The 23,052-nt window shown below is 39.0% G+C and overlaps 1 protein-coding gene across 2 annotated transcripts in view; it reads left to right on the forward strand.

Annotated features, from left to right (window-relative positions):
* The window catches only part of ASZ1 (ankyrin repeat, SAM and basic leucine zipper domain containing 1), a 35,433-nt gene extending 15,860 nt beyond the window's left edge, over positions 1-19,573 (forward strand). For both annotated transcript variants that reach the window (XM_072353665.1, XM_072353672.1), the window contains exons 5-13: positions 547-658; positions 965-1,099; positions 3,604-3,716; positions 6,912-6,987; positions 7,304-7,360; positions 11,421-11,533; positions 16,273-16,378; positions 16,808-16,921; positions 19,303-19,573. In XM_072353665.1, the coding sequence (XP_072209766.1) occupies positions 547-658; positions 965-1,099; positions 3,604-3,716; positions 6,912-6,987; positions 7,304-7,360; positions 11,421-11,533; positions 16,273-16,378; positions 16,808-16,921; positions 19,303-19,452 (976 nt within the window). In that variant the 3' untranslated portion in view covers positions 19,453-19,573. The remainder of the gene's footprint in view (positions 1-546; positions 659-964; positions 1,100-3,603; positions 3,717-6,911; positions 6,988-7,303; positions 7,361-11,420; positions 11,534-16,272; positions 16,379-16,807; positions 16,922-19,302) is intronic.
* Positions 19,574-23,052: the final 3,479 nt, after the last annotated feature.

Below are 23,052 nucleotides of genomic sequence, written 5' to 3' on the forward strand. Positions count from 1 at the left end.
TCTTTCAGGTATGCTTAGGAGGGCTCTCATTGAGAGCCTGCCATTGGGTCTGTGGCAGCAACAGGAGAGGTGGCCTTGAGAAGCAGATTTCATGCGTTTCTAAACTAGAAAGCTTTTCGTAGCTGCGGAGTGTTAAGAATGTTTGTTTTAATGCAGTACTTGAATTTGAAAGTGATCAAATAGTTTTTAACTTCTAGAAGTGTGAACTGTAGGTTTATATTCTAATCTTTTGGAATGTTTCCTCTAAGTTTCCTTACAGAGGACAGTAATTGACCCCTGATTTCTTTTCAGTTATAAAATAAATAGCAATAAGAAAATAAATAGCAATTCTTAAAATGTATTAAAAATGCTAACTGATGTAAACGAGTGACTAATCTCATGTTCTGATAAACTGAACCTTGTGGTAAAGCATAAACACTGCACCATGGGCTTTAATTCTCTGCTGAATTGGTTCTACAGAAGTGAGTATTAGCAGAATTGAGGTTCCCTGTCTGATCATACAGCTGGATTTTAACAACTTGACCTGCTTGTCACTGTTCCTTCCAGGAAGCAAATGACTCCACTGATGTATGCAGCTAGAAAAGGCTACTCCCATGTTGTTAGTCTTCTTGTTGCTCATGGATCACACGTAAATGCTCAAGATGAAACTGGATATTCAGTAAGTGGTCTACTTCTGTATGTGTTTCAATTAATTCTTTAAAAATAATAGTAATTAAAAGAAAAAGTTAAAAAAAAAAAGCAGGAGCCCATAGGCTTATTTTCTGAATATACTTTCCTTAAACAAACACTCAAGCTTATTTCTTGTAGTCTACCTTGAGATTGCTTTGCGCAGCGTATCTTTGTCTTCAGATTCTGCCATGTAAGAAGTTATAAATTTCGTTATTCATTGAACCTCTATTTTTATTATTTATTTATTTAGTGCTCTGTATGCAAGCTTAATAAAACAAAGCTGCTTTTCATGCAGGCATTAATATGGGCAGCACACCATGGACACAAAAATGTAGTTTTAGTGTTGCTTGAGCTCGGAGCTGACAAAAATCTGCAGACTAAGGACAAGAAAACAGCAGCAGAGATAGCAAAAATCAATGAACATTCAGAGGTACTTAATTCTGTTTCTCTATGAAATATGAATTGTGTTTCTTTTTGTGTTTGCTTTGGGGTGTTTGGTTTGTTTTTTTGAGATTGCCCTGAGAATCTGTTCTGTTAATTGTGTTGATTTCTGCAGAAGTTTTACTTTAATAACTACAATACAGGAGGAAGTTGAGCTCTTGCCAACTTTTCACAGTTTTAAATGCATTTAAATATTGCGTGTTTTTTTGCACATTGCTGTCATTTGTTCAGCTTATTCCTTTTTAGCATCTTTGACTGAAGATTTGAGATATAGAGCAAAGGAATAGTAATGCCAGTAATGGTGACATGAGAAGTAGTAAAGTCACGTGTTCCTTTTTTTCCTGGCTACCCAATTGTGTGAGAGAAAGCAGATATCAAACTGATGGGCAGTGTATAGTTTCTGATATAAACTGAAAGTGAAAAGGCCAAAGCTAAAGGGGGGAGAGGGATTCAGTGGTATGTACTGGCCACCTTCCAAATCTCAGATTCTTTGGGAGGAAGAGAGTCTAAAACAATGTGAATTGGTCATCAGATCATTGGAAAAGCAGTCACTACTTACCAGTTTGAAGAAAGCTGCTGAAGACACTATGTGTGCTCCTTAGATAAATCGTTTTATTGCTCTTACTAGATGGTACGTGGTGGTTCAGTCAAATCGAATTTGTGTGTTTTGCTTTGAGTTGCCATTACCAATAACTTCTTAGTGTTTTTTTTTCCAGTGTCCCTTTAAAAATATGTAATTCACTTCAGTGATTTTTCTACTTCTTTCTCCCCCTTTTTTTTTCCTCCTCCTGTCATCCTGCAGGGCTAGGCAGGAACAAAAATGGTAACTATGCACAGAGTTGTCAGTGTAGGCCAGCAAGATCAGTGTCTCAGACTCAGCAGTCTGTCAGCTCAGCTTATTGAAAGGGGCTGCAAATGTTTTTTGTCTGTGATAAATGACTTGTTCAGCAGGCTGTGGCCACACAGTCTTACAACATGACTGTCTGACATAGAGGGAATACAGGCTTCTCGCACTTGAGAGGTGGGTCTTGCTTCTTGACCTGTGAAGTGTTAGCTTTCACACAGTTACTGCAAAGTCTTGCAGATGTTACTGTGATATTTAATGGTTGTGAGCTTCTTCCAGTTTGGAAGTCTGCTCTTCAGCCAGTTGACAGCCCCTCTGGGTTGTCATAGGGTCTGGCAACAGAAACTATACGAAGGGAATGTTTCTTTCCTTGCATATTGTACTGGGTTTGGCTGGGGTGGAAGTTTTCTTCCTAGCAGGTCATATGGTGCTGGTTTGGATTTGTGACCAAACCAGTGTTGATAACACGACAGTGTTCTAGCTATTGCTGAGTGTTTATGCAGTATTGAGGCCTTTGCTGTGTTTGTCATTCTTCCCCTGCTAGCAAGCAGACGAGGGTAGGTGGGGGTCTGAGAGGGGACACGGCTGAGACAGCTGAACTGAAGTGACCAAAGGGTTATTCCATGTTGTTATATAGCAGCGTGCTCAGCAGTGAAAACATGGGAGGATTAGAGGGATTTTTGTTAAGTAGCTGTTTCTTGGAGACTGGATGGGCATCAGTTTACAACTAGGAGATGGTATGTTTGCCTTTGAATCGTGTTTTTGTTTGTGTGTGTGTGTGTATGAGTTTGCATGTATATATGTATGTGCGTATATATAAAAATACATCTCTAATTAAAGTATTGTTATCTTGACCAACAATTTTTTTTCTCACGTTATTCTTCCAGTTCTCCTCTATCCCATTTTAGGGAAAGGACAAGCAACTAAGTGGGGACTTACGTGCTATCCAGAGTCAATCCACACTGTATGTGTATAGACAGAAAGCTGGCTAGTCACATGAATTTCAGAGAAGTGATCTCAGCATTCACTTACTTCTATTGGGATTCTTCTTGCTTTCCTAGATTTTCTAGTAACCAGTAAGGGCCTCTCAATTTCTGGAATCCATCACTGACGTGTAGTGATACCTGGCAGAAGACTTCTTTGTTTAGTCAGTTGAAAGAATCCTTGTCTGTCAGATATAGTCAACTGAAATCATCAGATGTAAGCTGCTAAATGTTGGGTCCATATACGCGTTGGAAACTGAGGTGTTAAAATAGTTCTATACATTAAGCTTTTTAGGAAATTTACTCTGTTGAGTATGTGGTACTCTTGTCTGCAAACAACAAAAAATAGTTGTTGGTAAATTGCTGCTTCTGAAATAATAATTGCTAACTCCTTTATGAGTTAGCATAAATGCAAGTTTATGTTGCATATAAACTTGCTTTGCATCAGTTCATCAGTGCATCAGTGCTTGAATGCATTTAATTCAGAAATGTTCCTGATGATAAACTCTTAGAGCTTAGTCTTAACTCCTTACTGTAGTTGAATTAGAAAAGAAGCGGCAGATGTTTGGTGTTCCCTCAGTGTAGTAGTTCATAATAGAACTCTTTGTGGTCTGACTTCTGCATATTTCTTTATGCACGTTAACTAACTCATTTTGGCTCTTTCAGATTTATAGTTTACTCTCTTTGACTGTAAATCACTCGCGAGGGAAATACTGTGGGACAACGAAACAAGAGACTCTGTACAAATTTCTGACAGCTGCCTCTGACCACAGCAGTAGGTAAATACATTCACAGTGTAATTTTGGTTTATAAACATTTGTGAGAGATTGTATTTGTTCATAATAAGTTTCACTAAAATGCATTGTGTATCACTTGAAGCACTACCAGAAGCCCACAGTAAGTATATTAATATTCATTTTTCAAGACTGCATAGTTCCTTTGCATTGTAAATTGTGAGCATGCTCTAGATCTTCCTTTCCTCTCACTTGGCATAAAGTACAGTATAGGCAGGGTCTAGTGGCACTTACATGTGTTTCAGTGCTGTTAAATTTGTATGCTCCTCTGTTGGATACTCCTCGTTGTGTGGTTATCTTCATTTGATATTAAATTTCAGATACTTTTACTGAATTCCTGTTCTCATCTTCAGCCATACATCCGGGAAAGCCCAAGTAAAGTGTGAACAGCATTTAAGCTCCAGAACGTCTTTTGTAAGCATGCCTCTAACTCTGAAGCATGCAGATGTCCTTTGGCTGAACTCAGTACCTGCTTTGAAGATGTCTGGTACTGTTTTGTCATGGAACATACAGCTAAGAAGTCCTCAGCAAACCATCCATTTTCTTCTTTGAGCTGCATAGCCTTGAGAAGATAATCTCCAATGCCCATAGTCTCTGTGCAGTGTGTTCTGGTTGGTCAGATTGATATTGTCTCTGCTCAGACAGGTCATGCAAAATTTGAAATACCACAATTATGTATCATTAGGCTGATGGTAGTTCATTAATTAGCACTTCAGACTTCAGGTAGTCTCAGAGTTATCTTGTTTCAGAGGGAGCCTCATCAGTTTCTGTTGATAGAAGAATGTTTATGTTAGATTTTTGTCCTCTGAGGCTTCAACCACAATCATCTTAGAGGAACTTCCTAAAGCGGAGGGTTGAAGACTTGTCATGGTAAAGTGAATCGTTGTGTGTTGTTCTCTGTTGTTGTGTATTACTAGTGAAATAAGGAAATAAGCAGTTATTCAAATGAATTTGTCCTGTTGAAACCTGATGCTGGCTAGAGGGTGTTCTATCAGTGTCTTCATCATCTTCATAAGCTTTGAAAACATGCACTCATGTGCACATTTGTTCTTTTTGTTTAACGGTAGTCAAGAGGTACAATATCCTCAAGTTGGAAGGGACCCATAAGGGTCATTGAGTCCAACTCCAGGGTCCACATAGGACCACACAAAAATCAGATCAACTGTCTGAGGACATTGTGCAGATGGTTCTTGAACTGTGGCAGCTCTGTGCCATGTCCACTTCTCTGGGGACCCTGTTCCAGTGCCTGACCACCTTCTTGGTGAAGAACCTTTTCCTGATATCCAGTTTCAAACTCTTCTGTCACAGCTTCATGCTGTTCCCTCAGGCCCTGTCACCCTCAGCACCTGCTTCTTCACTCACCCCCTGTGAGGGAGCTGTAGGCTGTCATGAGATCTTCCCTCAGCATAGCTCCTTGAGTTGGATGCCTCCTTCCTGCCATTAGCCCTTGTCGTTTTCATCACAAGCATTGCCAGTTGACTTCTCAGCTTCTGTTTCCTCTCTCATCTGCTCCTTTAGTACCATTTAGTACCAGATGTCAGCATGGTGCCGCACCATGAATGATGAGTATAAACTGTCCTAGATGTTTGTATCAGCTTTCTGTAGACATTAGGTAGTGAGGGTGGCTTCAGTCACTGACTTCTGCTATCCTGGTGAAACAATTGTCCTGGCTCCGGGTTGTGGACTGTAAAAGGAAGAAAACATATCCATCAGAAATTTGCTTTCTTCAACCCCTAGACTAGTCCTCTTGTTCAGAGGCTTTCAAGTAAACATGTAGATACAAAATAGCTCTTTCTTCAGTTCTCAAAAAGAAAAATGTCCTTTCCTTGCACCAGAGATCTTGAGTTACCAAAAGACTCCTAAGGGCTTTGTCAAGGATATGCTTTGAATGCTTAAATAAAAAGATTTGATTGCTGTAGGCCTTTTATATTCACATGTACTGTCCCTCTCCCCAGTTTGAGGGCATCAGTTGTGCCTTGTGTGAACATGTCTATGAATTGCTTAGTTCAGAGGCTGGCTGTTGATGTTTGTGTGTTGAGGGGAAGAGGATAACATGATTCTGCACAACTTCGTGGTAGAGACGGTAGTTTTAAACTCTTATGTTTGTCTGCTGGAACATACCTTATGCTCAAAGATTTATTGACTTTCTATGAAGTGGAAGCTGCATAAACTCCTCCTTAGGTGATTTAGAATGCCTATACCTTGTGAAGGGTTAAATGTACTGAAATAGCAGAAATCCTTGGAATTTTCAAGGTTCTCAGTGTGCAAACCTGAAATGTTTTCTTATGCATTCAGAACTACTTTCAAATATTTTTTTCTTAATTATTGTTTGTTTTGTTTTCTGCCAATTTGAGAATAGAAACTTAGTTTAGTCTTCTATAGGATAAGAAGGCAAACCTTGATTTTTGGGGCCTACAACGAGAGAGCAAACTATTTCTTAACTTGCTTTTGCTAAAGTTGTTCGTTACAGCAATTGTAGTAGTTCTTTTTGCATTTTGTATGATCTGCTTTTTTCTTCTGTTTGTTACAGTTGTTCTTCTGATCGTTGGGACTTTTTGTCCTTATATTTTTATCTTTTAGTAGGTTGAAGAATAGAGACTGATGTTTTACCTCATGTTAAGCTCAGAACTTAAAATGAGTTTTGCTGTTTCTTTGGTCTACCATCTGAACAGTAGCCTTCTGACAGCAAATCTCCTACCAGACTTATTTCTGCTGTCTTCAGAATAGGCATTCCTGTTTTCTTGATAACTCTTTTTGATTTCAGTGGAACTGGTAGAGTAGAAGCTTTGGGCTGAATCCAGTTTATATGATGATCAACTGAGAATGTACAATTTATCTTCCTTAATGACACTTCCAGACTTTTCAGCCTTTTGAGAGCAACTTCAAGGTCCTCACATTGCTCATATGTTGAAACATTTTGCTACTTAGTGATTTTCACTTATAATAGAAGTTTCTTTATAATCACTTCTATTCATTAGACCAAAAATGCAATTAAAATCATTTCATAGGTTACGCTGTACTCTATGATGCTTATGAGAGGCTGTCAGTAAACACGTAGAGGTTTAGATCTGTCAGTGTCAGTCTGGGATTTCTCCTGTAGCATTTTGTTTTGGATATATTTTTATTTTATTTTTAATTTCCACTGTTTTAATCTGGAACTTTTATTGAATGTATTTACAGTTCCTGTTCAACTTTTGATGCCATTGAAGTCTTTTTACATGGCATTGGTCTAGAACACATAATAGGATTACTGAAGGTAAGATATGATGCATCTGCTACCTATAATTTTGTGAAAGCAAATGTGACCTAAATGTCAAAATAAATTCTATATTAATTTAAGTAAACGATTTCACCTTTGAAGTGCAAAGGTCCACTGCAGTGGACTGGATTGTTTAATTTAGATTTTATGCCTTAGTCACAATGTGAGGGCACTCATTTTTCTTTGATAAATGTATGGTGCTGTTTTAGTGTGAAAACTGAAGTAAAGCTGAAGTGGGGGAAAAAAAGTAAGTGAAAACACTGTTTTCTTTTGACACTATTTCTGATGACAGAAAACTGTTTGATTTATGTAGGACAGAGATGTGTACTTATGGCAGCTTCTGACCATGCAAAAAGAAGAGATGATACAGGTTAGTTTTTGACTTAAAAAATCGTTTTGTAAATGGTTTTTAAATCTTCCCTTTATTAATATCTAACCTCAATAAAAATTCATCTTTAGATGGCTGTTTTCAAAATCTTTGACAGATTCTTGAATTTTTGTATAAAAGCAGACAGATTTTTTTGTGTAATCTGACAGACCAGCCTTAAATTCTGTGAGGTGAATTCTTGGGCCATCTTTGTCTAGATCTGACTGTGGGGTGGAGGTTTCCTCTATTTCTTTGCTGTAATGGAGTGGGAGTTGGAGTGATCAGGAAACAGTTCAATTTTGAGTTTTAGTTGTCAGCATTGTTATGACGTGTGTTTTCCCTGAATGGAGATCAGTGCTAGGATTAGCAGCAGATAATCCTATATATCTACTTTCAATGTGGTCTTTTTTCTTTTTTTTAAAGGAAAACAGAAATTTCTTGCAGCTTACTGCATTTGGGAAGCTCAGTATGTCACTGTTGTCCAGGAGCAGTTGATATGTTTTTGTAAGGTTTCAGTTTGTAGTAGAAATTGGGTGGTTGCTTTTTCCTTAGACTCCTCACTAAAATTACTGCTCTGGGAAATGAAAGATTTTGTCTACTTGAAGGAGGATGTCATAACGAAATTTTACCATAGCAGACTCCTTGGAACAGTGTAAGTACTTCAGGCTGCAGGATTTTTCTGAGCAGTCTGTACCTGGCCCAGGTTACCAGAGAGGCCTTGTTCAGTTAGGCCCTTTAGGCCTGCTCCCAGCTACTCATGCTGTCCATGTACATCCTGGGTCTCAGCTTTTTTTCCCCCTCTGTTTTCATTTGGATAACCAGTTGTTTTACCCTGGAACAGTGCCAAAGCATTCATGGTACCAAGGAGGCATGTATTCTAGCAGCAGCAATCAAAATGTAACTGCAGATAGTAGTGTCCCTTCAGAGCTGATGTCACAAGGTTGTCATGCATGGAGATTTGTCTTGTAACTGAGCAGAGTTAGCATTTTCAGTGTTTTGACAGAGCTCAGAAATACCTGTATTCTCAGAGGATGAGATGTAGGAGGAGTTCTGTCAATCAAGATTTTTTTTAAAGAGTTGATTTAGACATAAATATTACCAGACATATCAGCATCTGTGTGGATTGCAGCATCCCAATGTGGGCTTTATTTGATTCCTTAAGGCCCCCCTTTACAGGAATTACATTTTTAGGAGATTTTTGTGGTTTTCTCCTTGTGACTGAACTGCTCTCTCTTGTGTCTGCACTGAACTGCAAATCTGATGGAGTATATGTTCCAATTCATCACCTGCTTTGATGTTGTATTCATTTTTATTTGGTTTTGTCCAGGGTGCATTGGAGGAGAGGGAGAGGATTAAGGACTCGAATAGCTGAGACTTTACTTAAAATACTTCAGCTTCACTAATGAGACAAAATATTTTTCACACAAACTGATAACTTCTCTTTCAGTGTTCAGATGTTTTTGGGACTCATTAATACAAAGGACAATCTGGAATAATGCCTGGACTGGCTGTTCTTGCACAGGAATACAACTTCTCCAGGAGCAGGATTCTTTTTTGCGTCTTGTCTTGGCAACAGCAGAAAACAGTACCTGGAAAATGAGTCATATTTTGTCCGTGGATGTAAATGAATTAATCTTCAACTCAGAATTTAAAAAAATAACATTGCACACCTGGCTTATTACCATTCATAAGTTATCGTCAGTTCTTGATTATAGTTTTAGAGCTCTGCTAACAGTTTCTCCTCTTTCTGCTGGTAGAAAAAAAATCTAATCTCTTTTCTCGTAACAAAGTTGAAAGTTTTTGGTGTGATGGCACATCTTCTACTAACAGCCAGCTCTTTTAAATAGCCTGGATATTATTACTGCAAAGATTAATGATGACTTCTGATGGATGCCTCTGAACCATGCTGCTTTTTATCCAAGGAACTGGAGAAAAAATCCTGTCACTAACATGAGACACTTTCCTCCATCAAACTATATCGGGAAGATATTTTCTCTGTAAATATCTTTATCTGTATTCTACAACAGAGCCTAAACAATGACTCTTTCAAGCTGAAATCCTTGCATTCCTTCAAGTTATAAACTGTTCCATACTGAGACATGTCTGTTTAGTATACTGGGACAAGTCTATACAACGTTTGGAGGTTTTTGTCTGCTTGTTCTTCTTGTGACACTTGGATTTTTGTTTTTATTTTTGTTTTACTGAAGGAGAGGCATTTTTTTTGGGTATTTGTCTCATAAGCCAATGGCATGAATACTTGATACGTTTTGAACTGAGAAAATTCCTGTCTCACATGTCCGTTAGCGTATTAAAAGAGAAATTGGCATCCTCTTCTGGATTTGAGAAAGCATAGTAAAAATTTGACACATCAAAATATAAACCAGGAGTTTAACTTCATCGTTCGAGAGTTATCTGGTCTGCATACTTCTGTATCACAGTGCCAAGACTCTCCTTCCTCTGACCACCTTCCCACACACACAAAAACATTTTATGTTTGGCAGCAAATGAAATGAATAAAAAATAGTGACCATTTGGGCAACATGACAAAGATGTAAGAGTTCATGTATAACCTCACTGGTATGTTATCTGAGAAACACGACATCTTTCACTTCAGGCAATTTGTTACTCACCTTCTTCTATTATTTCTGTCCAGAGGATGACAGAGAAATCATGTTAATGCTGGTACATGAGTTTTCAAGGATTTTCTTCTATTTTATTTTACTCTTAAGTAAAAACAAAGTTAGTCTACGTACCTAAAATAAAAATCTGGACTATGTGTAGTCTGTTTTTTAGATGCAAGTAAATCCATATGCAACACTTCCCTGTTCTTAGACATGCGGCCACTTAAAAATAGTATTTGTACTGTATAGACTGCAGGGTATAACTGAACTGCCACCAGCTTAAAAGATTTCTCTTCCATAAGAGAAATGTTCTTGTTCCATGCGTGTCATCACATGAATGGTCAGATTATGGGTAAACTTTCCTGTTCAGCATAAGTGGTCTGGAAAGGAAGATTGTCTTCTTTGGAAAGGAGTTTGGACTGGTCCTTCTCGATTCAAAAAGTCCTGTACTGATGGTAGACTGTGACAAATTATTTGACAGTTCTTTCTTCGTAAGGCATATCTTCAAGGTGTTGTGTGAGTGCTCAGTCAACAGATCTGTTCACAGAATGTGTAGTTATCTTTTATTTACAGGAACCCAGATTAGAACATGTGTCTGATACACTGATCAGAAAGCTGTATGCTGATTTGCTTGTTCAAGAAAGGAGAAGATGAATTAAAATCAATTCCAATCATATAGTTGCTACTTCAGGCCAAATAGTTTTAATATTCCGGAGTAACTGCCACTCTGTCCTTAGAAAAGTTCACTTGCTTTTTCTAATTGTAATTAACTTTGCTGCTCTTAAAATGAGCTTACTACTGTGTCATGATATGACTGCTGTTAGATGTCACCTTGTTTTGTAAACATTAAGAGAACATTAGTTCATACTAGATATTGTACCATGAAACTCTTGGAAAAATAAGGTTTTTGAAAGAGATATGATACCTTGCAAGACAGGTTTCCCTAAACAGGGAAAAATAAAATACATGTGCAGAAACACATAAAAGCCTTTCTTGTAATCTGGTCCGTTTCTTTTTAAGTCACCATTTGATGCACACTTAGCTCAGAAAAAAAGTAATGAGAGCTGTTAACACTGTATCACTGTCATGATGATTGGTTGTTCCTCACTGTAAGATGGTCTAGATGATTCTGAGATAGTGAAGCGTGAGATCCAAACAACGTAGGGGTACTTGCACCAACTGCTGCTAATGTTTTTTAATACCCAGATTTTTGAGTATCCCGTGCAAGGTCAGTTTGGCTCTTACTTGGTTCTTGTCTTATTTTCTATTATGTTGTTGTGGGGTTTCTTTTATTGTATTTTAATTTCCTTTGGAAATAACAAACATAGTTGATTGCTTCAAAGGAACTTCTTTTGACTCTTAATAATTATAAACTCATAAAATGGACAGTACTGAACTGTTTCAAACTGAATCATACATCTGAAATTGCTTTTTCAATTTAGATAGGTATTACAAATCCTGTAGATCAAGAGAAACTCCTGGGTGCCATTAATGAGCTGCAAGTGGAAGAAACAAGATTTAAAGACCTTCCTGAATTAGCGAATCTGGAAGTCAGGTAATAACTGTGTTTCTAAGGAAAGTAAACTGCAGTGCAAACTATTTAAGGTGACTGCAGTATTTTCTATAGCATGAAGCTTAGATTCTCTGGCACCTCATCCTATGCATAAACATTTGTGGGATGCCAGTTAGTGGATCATGAGGAATGATAGTAGGTACATTTTGTGCAAAGGAAGTTTGAAGCACAGCTTCCTGCTGTAGGAATCTTTTTATTGGTTACATTGCCATCTTATGTCATTATTTTGGTCATCTCTGAGTGATGAATTCTTTCTCTGTGCCTCAGGCCCGCACTGCTGTGCACAAGTTTCAGTAGGTGTGTTAATATCAGATGACTTCTCTGGCTCCAATTGTTCTTTAACTATCCTGATAAGCTTCAGTGAGCGGGTTTTTTATTTCTTTGTGGTACTGAGATCTTGCTCTCTTTGCTTACCCATGCTTCAGGAGCATTATTGACCCTTTCAAACTCCAAACAATATGGCCTGCGTAATTCTCCATTGTGTCTGTAGATAGGACAGACTGTTAATGCTGCTATCAAATATGAGAGTAAAATGCACTAAAAAAGTGTGGGAGGCAGAGATGTTATTTCTGCATATGGGTTTAATTTTCAACCGATTAATTAACTACTTTTCTGTGTCCATTTAAATCGTGTAGATTTCTGGATTTTTTTCCTTGTTTTTCAGTAAGGGTAGAGGTGTCTTAGAAATCTTTAAACCTCTTATTCTTCTGCTTTGTTGCACGAATGTTTTATCTAGAAGGGAGCCCTGGACTTGGATTTAGATTCTGTGTTCCTATCTTCCTCTATGTTACCTCCCAGAGCGATAGAATTGCTTCTGAAGAGTGAGACCACTTGGATACTTAAAAACGAACCTCAGCATAGAACTGTAGTCTGCCTTTCAGAAGCCTTAATTAGCTGTACTATCTTTGTTTAGCTTGGAGAAGACTGTTCTGTTTCGGAGATGTGGTACCATCCCCATGCTGTAGCTGCATCATGAGTTAGGTTCTCTGCACTTGCTTTTTCTCTTCCTAGACCCATCATCACTTGCTTAGCATTGTCACCTTCTCTGCGTAGGACTTGTGACTCTTCCTTGTATCAAATCTATTCATTACACGATTTTCTTCAATCTAGATAAGTGAGTGTAGTTCCTCTTTACAATGTATGTATAGGGAAGTGCTTGAAGCCCACATCTTGTCTCTCGAGTAGTGGCTTGACAGCTCTCTGAGCTATTTCTTCCTTCTCCAAAACTCTGGACAGACCTGTCTGCCTTACATGGGGGCTATAAGGCTAAACTTGACATTGTGTTGTAAGTTGGACTGAGGAATGTACTAGGGTTCAAATGCATTCTGTATATGTCACCATCCATCCTCTGGAGGCAGCTGAATCATGATGACACTGTGCTTTAGCCCTCATGTCACGATTCTATCTACCACATTCTCCACTCCTGTTTAATCACTCTTAAATATTCTGATTGCTTCTGATGCTGGCAGCGTGCCTGTTTCTCTAACCATTACTGTGTTCATATGCAAGTCTTTGCAGCCTTTTTGAGTTAGATTTTTGTGCCATGATACCAAGTTTGAATTGTAGGATGAGAGGACACGCAAGGCTCTTGAAATGGGAAACTCTTGAAAGATTGAGGTGAGCTGCAAGAGCCAGGTGTCCATGTCCTAATGCAGGATGTTGGGACTGCTTTCTTGTCTCTGAGATTTCTCTGTCAAAGCAAGTATTTATTTACTTCCAAAAGAAAATTAAGGTGCAAACTAGTATGTGTGCTACAAGACAGGAGAGCTGAAGCCTTACACGCAAGAAGGTACAGAGCATCATAATATCCTTTTTTTCTGGCAGCACGTGAGCTTTTCTAGTTAAAATAGAGGCTTTGCTGTTGAGCTGAGGAAGTAGACTGGTCATCTGGGTGCCTGTGTCCAAGTTAAGCACCGTTGGAAAATTATTTTAAATCTTCATCAAGGAATCATTAGTTTCAGTTTAAGAAGACCAGTTCAAGCTTCACACATTGTTTTATGTTAGAAATGTATGCTTTTTTAGATTGGCCAATAGCAAGTGGTATTCAGTTCAAACATTCAAGCAGGACAGATTAAATGGGAAGTAAGTGGAATATTAGAAAAAGTTACTAATTCAGGGTGTGTATGGGGAGCGGGGGGTGGAAGCAAACACATAGTGTCAGGTGTGGACTTACACAGCAGTAACACGGTCAGTTCTTAGTACTGCACGGTTTTGAAACCTATATAGATCTCTAAACAAGAAAATAATTGATTGAAGACTTAAGTACAAAAAATATGACAGCGCTTCAGTTCAGGCGGGTACTGCATAGCTTTCTAAAAAATGGCTTGACATGTATTTCAGGAATCTGACCTTGAGATGAAAATCATACTCTGTTTACCTGCTCTTATATAAAGATTTTTGCTTGCCATTTGTTCAAAGTCGTTGTGTGAGAAGGAAGATCAGTCATTAAGTCATAAAAAAACTAACATAGTAGAAAATGTTGAACTGATTGATGATAAACTCGCAGACTGCCTAGCAGTGTTTTGCCACTGATATTTTGACAGCCATTAATTCTTTCAAAAAGTGATTGGGTTTTTTTTCTTTGAAAATGTTATTTTTGGTTCCAAATACTTCCAAATGGAAACAACGTCACTGCACAGGGTGCTTCTTAAAAATATTTTTCATGGAATTTCTATTTGTATAATAAAGAAGTATGAGACATGATGGTGGAAAAATATTTACGGTGCTTTACTTGTAGGAATTCTAGAACTATTCTCAACAAAAATAATTCCTTTTGTGATAAGGCAGGGAAGGTGCCAGAACTGATTCTAGCTTGGTAATAAATTATCTTTCTAAGCAGATGAAGGTTTTCTGAGTGTCTCAGTTGAAGAGACTTTTCTTACCTCTAGTTGTGATTAGTGTGCTTAGTGTTTACTTTGAATATAATTGTTGTTCTGTTGCTCTGAATTTAGCAGTAATTTAATTTATAAAATTAATAGGCTTTCTCATTTCCATCTCTTCATGTCAAACTCTGAACAATCTTGGTTTTCAATCTTCAGCAGCCCTGCTGATGCTTTTGCATATTTCTGTTTGAAGAGGGAAGGTCTTGGCTGTTGGGCAGTGTTGCAGATCACAGACTCTCAGAGCAACAGTGGAGACTTTGCTCACAATCATCTTATACCAGAACTGAATAATGCATTAAAAACTCATTTCTGAAATCCCAATTAATTTATATAATGTGGGAAAGAGATTTACATTTACAACAAATATGAAATGAAAATTTTAGGAAATGAGTTATTCTAAAACAGGTTATAAAGCAGTGCAGTCCTTGGTGTGGATAATACTCTGAGAACTTGGTTCTGCTTTTGTTGACATGCTTCTCCTTCTCCATTCCTGATGGAGAAACGTTCCTGAAGAGTCAAGTCTTCAGTCTTGTTTCTGCTTATATGTAGATGCTACATATGTATTCCAGGTCCCAGGTTCATAGTAGCTTTTAGGAAGTAAATGTTTTGCCAGTAGGCAGATCAATATCGCTTGATTGAGGTATGTATTGTCATAGGAAGAAGTTGAAATCTGTGAGCCAAATCCAGCCTCCTTTTAGACACCTGCACCACACAAGTTTGTGGCTTAGTTTAGGTGCTTGGCAAATTGCATTTAGACCTTCTGCCATCTGCAAGTAAGAGGGTGTGAGTGTGCTGAATTTGGATTCAGTAGCAGATGACAGTAGGGAGATTAGGAGCGTTGCAATTTGAATCCATTTGCACAGATTCCCCAGTAAATGTAATGAAGTTCTGTGATAGGGCAATATCAGCTTGAAATTGTCTTTTATATTGGTCCTGATGTTATTCACCTGGATGGCTTATAGCTAGCTTTAAAAACTTAGCACTGAAATTAGTCTATTAAGTTCCTGTATCCTTTCCTCCAATATTTGGAGACTGATCAAACTGATTTTCAGAGTTATCTTCCTGCTTATATTTGAGCATTAATTATACGTTTCCTTCAAAGTAGATAACATCGGATACTTTAGACTTTAAGGAATCTATTTCCATATCCAGGACCCAAGAGAGTATTACCAGATTCTTCACTCTTCAGCTCTGCTGGAGACGAAATGCCTGTAGGGTAGCCATTTCAGTTCCAATTCCAAACTACAGACCAGGATACCTTTTTTTTCCCCCCCTCACAGTCTCAAAAATATAAATAGTCAGCCATAAATACTGCTATGTCAGTATAAAATTGACTCAGTTGTCTGTTCCTGGTATTTCAAGACTGCGATCTCTGTGCTCACGTGCACAGGAATAATGGTTATTATGCAGTATGTCGTACAAAACACCACCTGTAGCAGGTAATGAAATGTTTTCATTGGTAAAAACAGGACTGAAAGTAAGAAATAGAAGTGGAGGTTAACAGAATGTTTCTCAGATGCTTTAGGTTGATAGTTCTCCAGCTTTGTGTGTAGCCAAATATTCCAGGTAGCATAACAATTTGTTGCCCTACCAAAACGGGAGGGAGGAGCTGGAGGAGACTGCAAGGAGTATTGGTATGAACAGTCAAAGCGTGCAGCTTGCTAAGATGTTATATGTTAGTGTTTAACTACCCTGTGTAAAACAGACTGGGCTTTTTATTGTAATGAAATTGCATGTCTGATTTGCTCAGTAGCCAGTGTTGAAAACGCATAGATGATATTTAGCTTGCAGGAAGATGTAACATTTTACAAATAATGGCATGTGGTTTTATTTTGGTAGTGGAGATGAATGCCTCAAGTTTCTTCAGAAGTTAAATAAAGAGTGTAGTAACCTGATTGTTCCCGTGCAGACCATAAACAAGTATTTCCTCGAAAATTCTCACAAGGTATTCAACAAAAGGGGGAAAATGGTTTAGAGTTTGGGGGAATGGTGTTGTTCTGCCTTTGTATAATGACAAACATGCGTACTAATCAACTGTCTTGCTTACTTGTAGTTTTGCAGAACTGTCCGATGTTCTGTCTCTAATGTAAGGGGCTTTTGGGAAACATTTGTATCAAAAAGTTGAATCACCCAATTAAAGGAGATAAATCTGCTTTGTGGTGCTTCTGCTGTTGGTACAAGTGATTCAAGTGACAAGTTTCCACAAGGGCTTGAGAAGAATAATAGATTAATGTCATGGATAAACCATACAGTGGAAACCTGACAGAAATGAAGTTATAAACTTTTTCTGACCCTGTCTTTTATGCTGCATCAACTTACGAGTATTAGGTTATGATGTACAATAATTGTGGCCAATAACTCTTCCTCTTAACAGATGGTACTGCAGTGGGCACCAACTGAAAGATACATTGAAGTTTGCAAAGACTTGATTTGCAATGTTGAAAAGTTGGGAGAAGAAGTTAAGAGACTGAACGAACTCGTGGCAAAGGTGGGTGCGAGGAGTGAGGCTGTTATTTACTGTATATAAGTTGCTGTGTGTAGTATCAAAAGTGACGTTCATCATTGAAGTGTCTGATGCCTTGTTCTGCCAGCTGTAATCTGAACATTGCAGTTACCACTCCCCAGTCTGGCTCTCCACCTTTCCATAACAAAGGGAAATAATCTCAAATGTTCCAAGACTGTGTGGAGAGTCTCCAAAGGAAGGTGTAGTCCATCTTTCTCTTTATATCACAGGAAATAATGGAGTGGGAAATATCCCTGTGCACTTGGACAGCCACTGTGGCATAAATGCCACTCAGAATACCTCTTAATTAAGGAATCTTTTGTTTGGAATTATTGACTCTCAAGGAAGATAGTGCAGTTTTATGGATTGAATCAGAGGCATCCCAGATAACTTCACAGAGTGACAAAAGAAGAGGGCGGGAGAGGTCAAGGCTAGATGTTAGCACCGCATCAGTCATTCTCAGACCAACACAGTGATACGCTCTTGTCAGATGGGGTCATTTTAAGTAATAGGCTAGTAAAATGAATGGCTGCTGGGATAGAGTAAATGGAGCATCAGTGTCAGAAAGGAATCTGTTACTAAATGAAGCCATGTGGAACTCGGGCTTTGAGTATAATGCTCTAATGCAATTTCCTGTAGTTTAAGTAAATCTTTACGTAGTATAACAGTCTTCTCCTAATAAATCACTTAACACCAGATATATTTAAGAGGTCGCAATGGAGAATTTCTGGCTGTTTGTGTTCCTTAGTTTGCATATGCAGAAGTCAACTGTGTGTATATATCTGCCTCCTCTGAGTGCAGGCCAGTTTTAAGGGAGTGGGGTGGGCCTAAGTTTAGGTGCTACTTGCACTTACTCTCATATATACTTGAGATTTTGTAGCTGCCAAGATGTTGCATGGTGGCTCTGTACCCACTGCTAAACAGACAACAAACATTAGCCTTCCAGTTATCTCAAAAATCTAATTCCTGTTCTATTAAAATACCGTAGTGTTATTTATTTCACTGATGAAGACTTCAATACAAAGCATTTTAGTATATTTAGTAGACCACTTTTGAATCAATGTAGAGTTCTGAAACATTTGTTATGAAAAGTGTGAATTTAAATGAAACAGTGAAACCTCTTATATAATAACGTGTTAATTCCCTTTATCTAAATCTTCAGTTGTAACAGGGCTGCTCTGTTAGTAACCATTTGCTGTATCAGCCTGCGATGTCAGAGGCAGATGGTGGTGGTATGGCAGTAGAGGTGGAACCTTCCTGCCAATATCCCATTACACGTTGTTGCTGTGTGACAGATGGCAGCAGAGGGGCAGTCTGACAGAATGGCATCTGACATGGGAGGGCGTATGAAGCAGAGCTGTGTCATTGAGTTCCTCCATGTGGGGAAAAATGGAACCCACTGACATTCATTGCTGCCTGTTGAGTGTTTGTGGAGACCGAGCAGTGGATGTGAGCACAGTAAGGCAGTGCATTTCAGCAGTGGTGACTGTGGCAGTGGGCCTCCTCCACTGGTGCAGGTTGTTATGAGTGCAGCATACAGGCTCTTGTTCATTGCTAGTGAAAATGCACAGATACAGGCAGTGATGCTGTTAAAAAATAGTATTTTGTAGCTGGGAATTTGCTCAATTGAATGTGGTTATTGTACTCTGTGTTGCTTTTATAGTTTCTGTGGAAATAAATAGGAGGCATTACTTATTAAAATGATCTACATACACTTGCTAAGCTTAGTCATACCAGTACTTCTTTGCAGTACATGCTGAGTGTATGACATGCAGTTTTTGAAAGTGATATTTAAAGTGGGATGGCCTGCCAAGCATTACAAAGTAAGGGAAGCAGGACCCAACCCTGCTGCACTTCATGGCAGGGCTCCACTCAGCCTCAGTGGATATTGGGGCAGGCATTTGTGAGATACCTTCCCCATCACTTTAAAAAGTCTTGAAAGCTCGATCTGCTACAGGTTTAACTTTCTGTTTCAGGAAATAGTAATTCCTGTAATTACGTAGAAAAAAATATTTTAATAACAACGAAAAAAGGTTAAAATATTTGATGATTAAAGTTGAAGTGTTTTGGTATCGGATTTTTGTAGCATGTGTTTGCATTATGTTTTACTTCAGAGGAATTCCGTTTGTAAATGATTTGTTTTCTAGAATGTGTTACTTAAACAGCCACTGAGCATCAGATAAAGGTCTGTGCATATTTATTTCCATTGACTTAAGGCACAGTCACGCAGCTAAAAAGGGGCATTTCAGTCCTATGAATCCAGGGTGGTGCTTTATCACATATCAATTATTTTATCACATACTTCAGAAACCTTCACGCTAACCTTTTCTGTTACGTTTTCTTCATGAACTCAACATCTGCCTCAGGACGAAGAGCGGAGGAGCGACGCCAGCCTAGTGGTGTTCCCAGAAAAAACACTCACCTTGGAAAAAAGATTAGTAAAAATGGGAGCTATAACATTGCTTGGGTTTGGTCTCTTCTTCTTTATAACTAAGTTAGCAGTAAAGAAAAGCTGACTCTTTCAGTGCCGTGAATAACTTGGTTGCGTTCTACTTCTGCTCAGCGTGTGTAGCAGAGCTGAATTCATGTGAAAATGTGTGTAGTTTCATCATATCTGTCACATTTACCTCCAGTATCTGTTTTGTTCTAGCTGTAAAATGATTAAACACAGAATCTGTTTAATGTATCTTAATGTTTTAGATTCAAAGTTATTTCTGGTATAGACTATAGATACGGAATCTTATCAGAGCTGCTGGGTTGGTTTTTTCTTGCCCTGAAGTTCTAATTATTACATAACGATCACTAGTTTTTGGTTTAACTCTTGTTGAACTGTTACCTGTTCAGCTGTTGTTCACATAGGTACACGTAAGCAAGCAGTACTATTGTTTTTCTTGGATGCTTGTGTTTAAAATGGCAATGCAGCTGTGTTCTGCTTTATTTCTTCTTTTTAAACATTAAGTATGGTGTGGTTTTTATGTTGATGAAGTTCTTTTCCGAGGTATAGATTCTTATGGAAAAACTTTATGGGGAGGTACATTTGTTACAGCCACAGGACTTGTCTAAAAGTCATTTCTGCTAACTGTGCTATCCACATGATGCCTGAGATGCATTTCCTCAGGTGTGATTCCGTCAGCAGTTTTATCACTAAAAGGATTGTGAGGATACTGACAGGATTTATAGCAATCATCTGCTACAAAAATGCAGGCGACTTAGAAGGAATACTAGTGTTTCTTCTCGATCTGGATTTTCACTGCAGTAGCTTCATGTTAGTTTTCCTCCTAAGGTTTTCATCGCTTAGAGGTGTTTGTAATTCTGCAGCAAAACTTTCATGTCTGTTTTTGCAGCCAGTTACCACACCGAGTGTGTTGCAAAAAACAAACAAACCATGGAATTGGTTTAATCTAAATCACATTCTGTAGACTTCAGCGAATGCCTGCAGAAGTGCTGAGTGTTTGTGATGGGACGTTCTGGCAAAACAGAAGCAGTCTGAAAAACCACTAGTAGACTCAGTGGGTGTGCCACGCTTCAGCGTGCTCTGTTCTCAGAGGTCGTGCACTCATAATCTTAGATGCTCCCTCTGGAGAATAGTAATGAGAAGATAAAAACTGAGTGCTGCTCCGGGCAGTTACTGTTGTCATAGTTGTTTTCTGCTTGTGATTTGAGAGAACAACCTTGGGCGTTAGAGTGTTTCCTTGCTATTGTACTTGTGTTACGTGTCACAAGCTTGTTCACATTGTCTTGCAACCAGTAGGTTATGCAGGTGGAATTATTTCAGCCACTCACATAGTGTGTGTGATGCAGCCCTTGCAGAGCACTCTGATCCTTAGCTTTGGTGTTCCTCACTTCTCCACCTCACTGAAGATTTGCAAGTAGCTGCCACTCCAGAGCTGCATTTCCTACCTCTGCTACATCTTGCCTTTGGACAACGGAACAAAAATGAATTCTTTTTCCCCACAAATCTGAAAAAAATTATCCACTTGTATGCGGACCTTTGAAGTTGACCTTGCAGGTGGTGCAGCTGAATAGGAAAGCTGCTCCAAAAAATAGATTTATGAGCGTTTAACTGAATTATAATAATGTGAATGATGTCAGTGTAAATTTACCTATGTGGGAGCAAGGGAGGGAGAGAATAATGCATAATACTCACTCATAAATGTTCTCTAGTTTGAGAGTTACAATAAACTGTGCAGAAATGAGCCACGGGTCTGAATGTTGTGCTGAGCTCCTGAATACATGAAGTCAGCAGATGACAGCTTAAAGTCCAGATATCGTCATTTTACTACCATGCTTTTGTGTCTGCCATTCCGTCGTTTGTTTCTGTCAGATCACCTCACGGATCTATAAAGAGAAACCGAAATACAGAGAGGACAGCTTGCTTATTTTCCCATTAGGTTGTATAAAAAACCCAACCCAAAATGTATTGCTCTTCTGAATGGTTTCCGTTTTGCTTTGGAGTTACTTGAATTGACTGCTTCATTGATGAAGTGGGTTGTGCATTTCTGCAGTAATCTGAGCTGGCCTCCAAGATGCATTTGAGAGGAGCAGCTCCTGTGAAGATGTCCCACACGTCGCTTATTTCACGTGTTTATCATCAAATTGTGACACCTGCATGCAGACAGCTGTAGGGATAAGTGCAGGCTTCGTGTCATCAGCATCTTCGGTGTGTTGTAGTGTTTGAGAGCATCATTCAGAGTGGCAGAAATCACACATGAGAAGTGAAGCTCTTGGATCAACCACTTCGATCTGTGTCTCATTTCATTGGTCAGGCATGAATTGTGCCGGGTGAGTAGGAGGATATGTTAAAAGCCATGTAAATAAGGTTTATTTTAACCCAACATATCATTAAGGAGAGAAAAAAAACCCAAAGTGTTATTTTCTCCAGATTCCAGACTCAGGCTTCAACAATGAATTTCAAAGTCCTTTCTTCACTTTCATGTTGTTCCAGTGCCTTTTTCAAATTCCTTGTTTGAGGGGGTATCACAATATGGTTGCGATAGGGCAGGAACCAAAGAGATTACTGCAAAATCTGGCCCCTAAACCATACAGTCCGAATGGAATCCCCCAGCCAGCACCTGGTGAGGGAGCCTTTAGATGAGAACAACCCTGCTGAGAGGCCTTCTTCTTTAAGTCATCACATTAAAGTCATTATCCTGGAATAGTAATAGCGCAGTGATTTGCACATCTATGAGGGGATGGGAGGAAAATGCTAAAGAGCTTTGCATACATTAGGCAGGTAAGCCTCCCAGCCCTGGGAAGGGTTATTTTCCTTTTACAGTAGTGCAAATGGAGAAGCAGGAGGATTGAGCCGGTTGGAGCGAGGGCCAAACCCTATCATACAGAGTTACTTAAAGAGGCAGCCAGGTTCCTACTTGGCCGTGCCATGTGTTGGATACCTAACTGCTCGGAATGCCAATGGACGTCAGTGCGTCTGCAGGCTGTTACGTAAAATGAAGAGCCTTGGTTGAGCCTGTAGAAGGGACCTAAAGAATTCTACTTCTCCTTTGCCCTGTTCATCCTGGAGCCGGTTGTGAACCAGAGATTTTGTGTGTTCTGGGATTTGGGTTTTCTGTTCTCTTTGACTTGGGGAGTACTTAGCCTGTACTGAGGCATAACCTGATGTTTCCTGATTGGTTCTAGTAGACAGCAAGCTTAGGTGTGTGTATTCTTAAAATGGGGGATAAATGAATGGGCTTCTTTAATCACATTCTCTGTTCACTTTGAGAAATGCCGCATTCCTTTGGTTGCCTTTATTCCTTGTCCAGCTGCCTCGTTAGGGACAAAACATAAACACGAGCTGTGCAGTTTGCTCCTTCTCCTCTCGCTTTCTTTGATCCTCTCCCAGTGTTCCCAAAGCTGTTGGCTTCTGCTGACTCTAGTTGGAAATGATATTGCCTATTCTGGGAAGTTTCTACTTATCAGAGCTCTGGATTTTATCTACCAGGACTTACAAGCATTAAGGTATGAGATGAGGTAGTGCTGGCAAGTAATAGGGTGTTTGTCCTTAACAGCTCTAACAACTGCTAGATTATTTTCATTTCTTACCCTGCCACAAACGGTGCAGTTCATGTGACATGGAGCCCAGCTCCTCACAAGTGATGTTTGGGAGCTCTGAGGGA

Source organism: Excalfactoria chinensis, chromosome 1 (genome assembly GCF_039878825.1).
Source record: "Excalfactoria chinensis isolate bCotChi1 chromosome 1, bCotChi1.hap2, whole genome shotgun sequence".
Lineage (NCBI taxonomy): Eukaryota > Metazoa > Chordata > Aves > Galliformes > Phasianidae > Excalfactoria > Excalfactoria chinensis.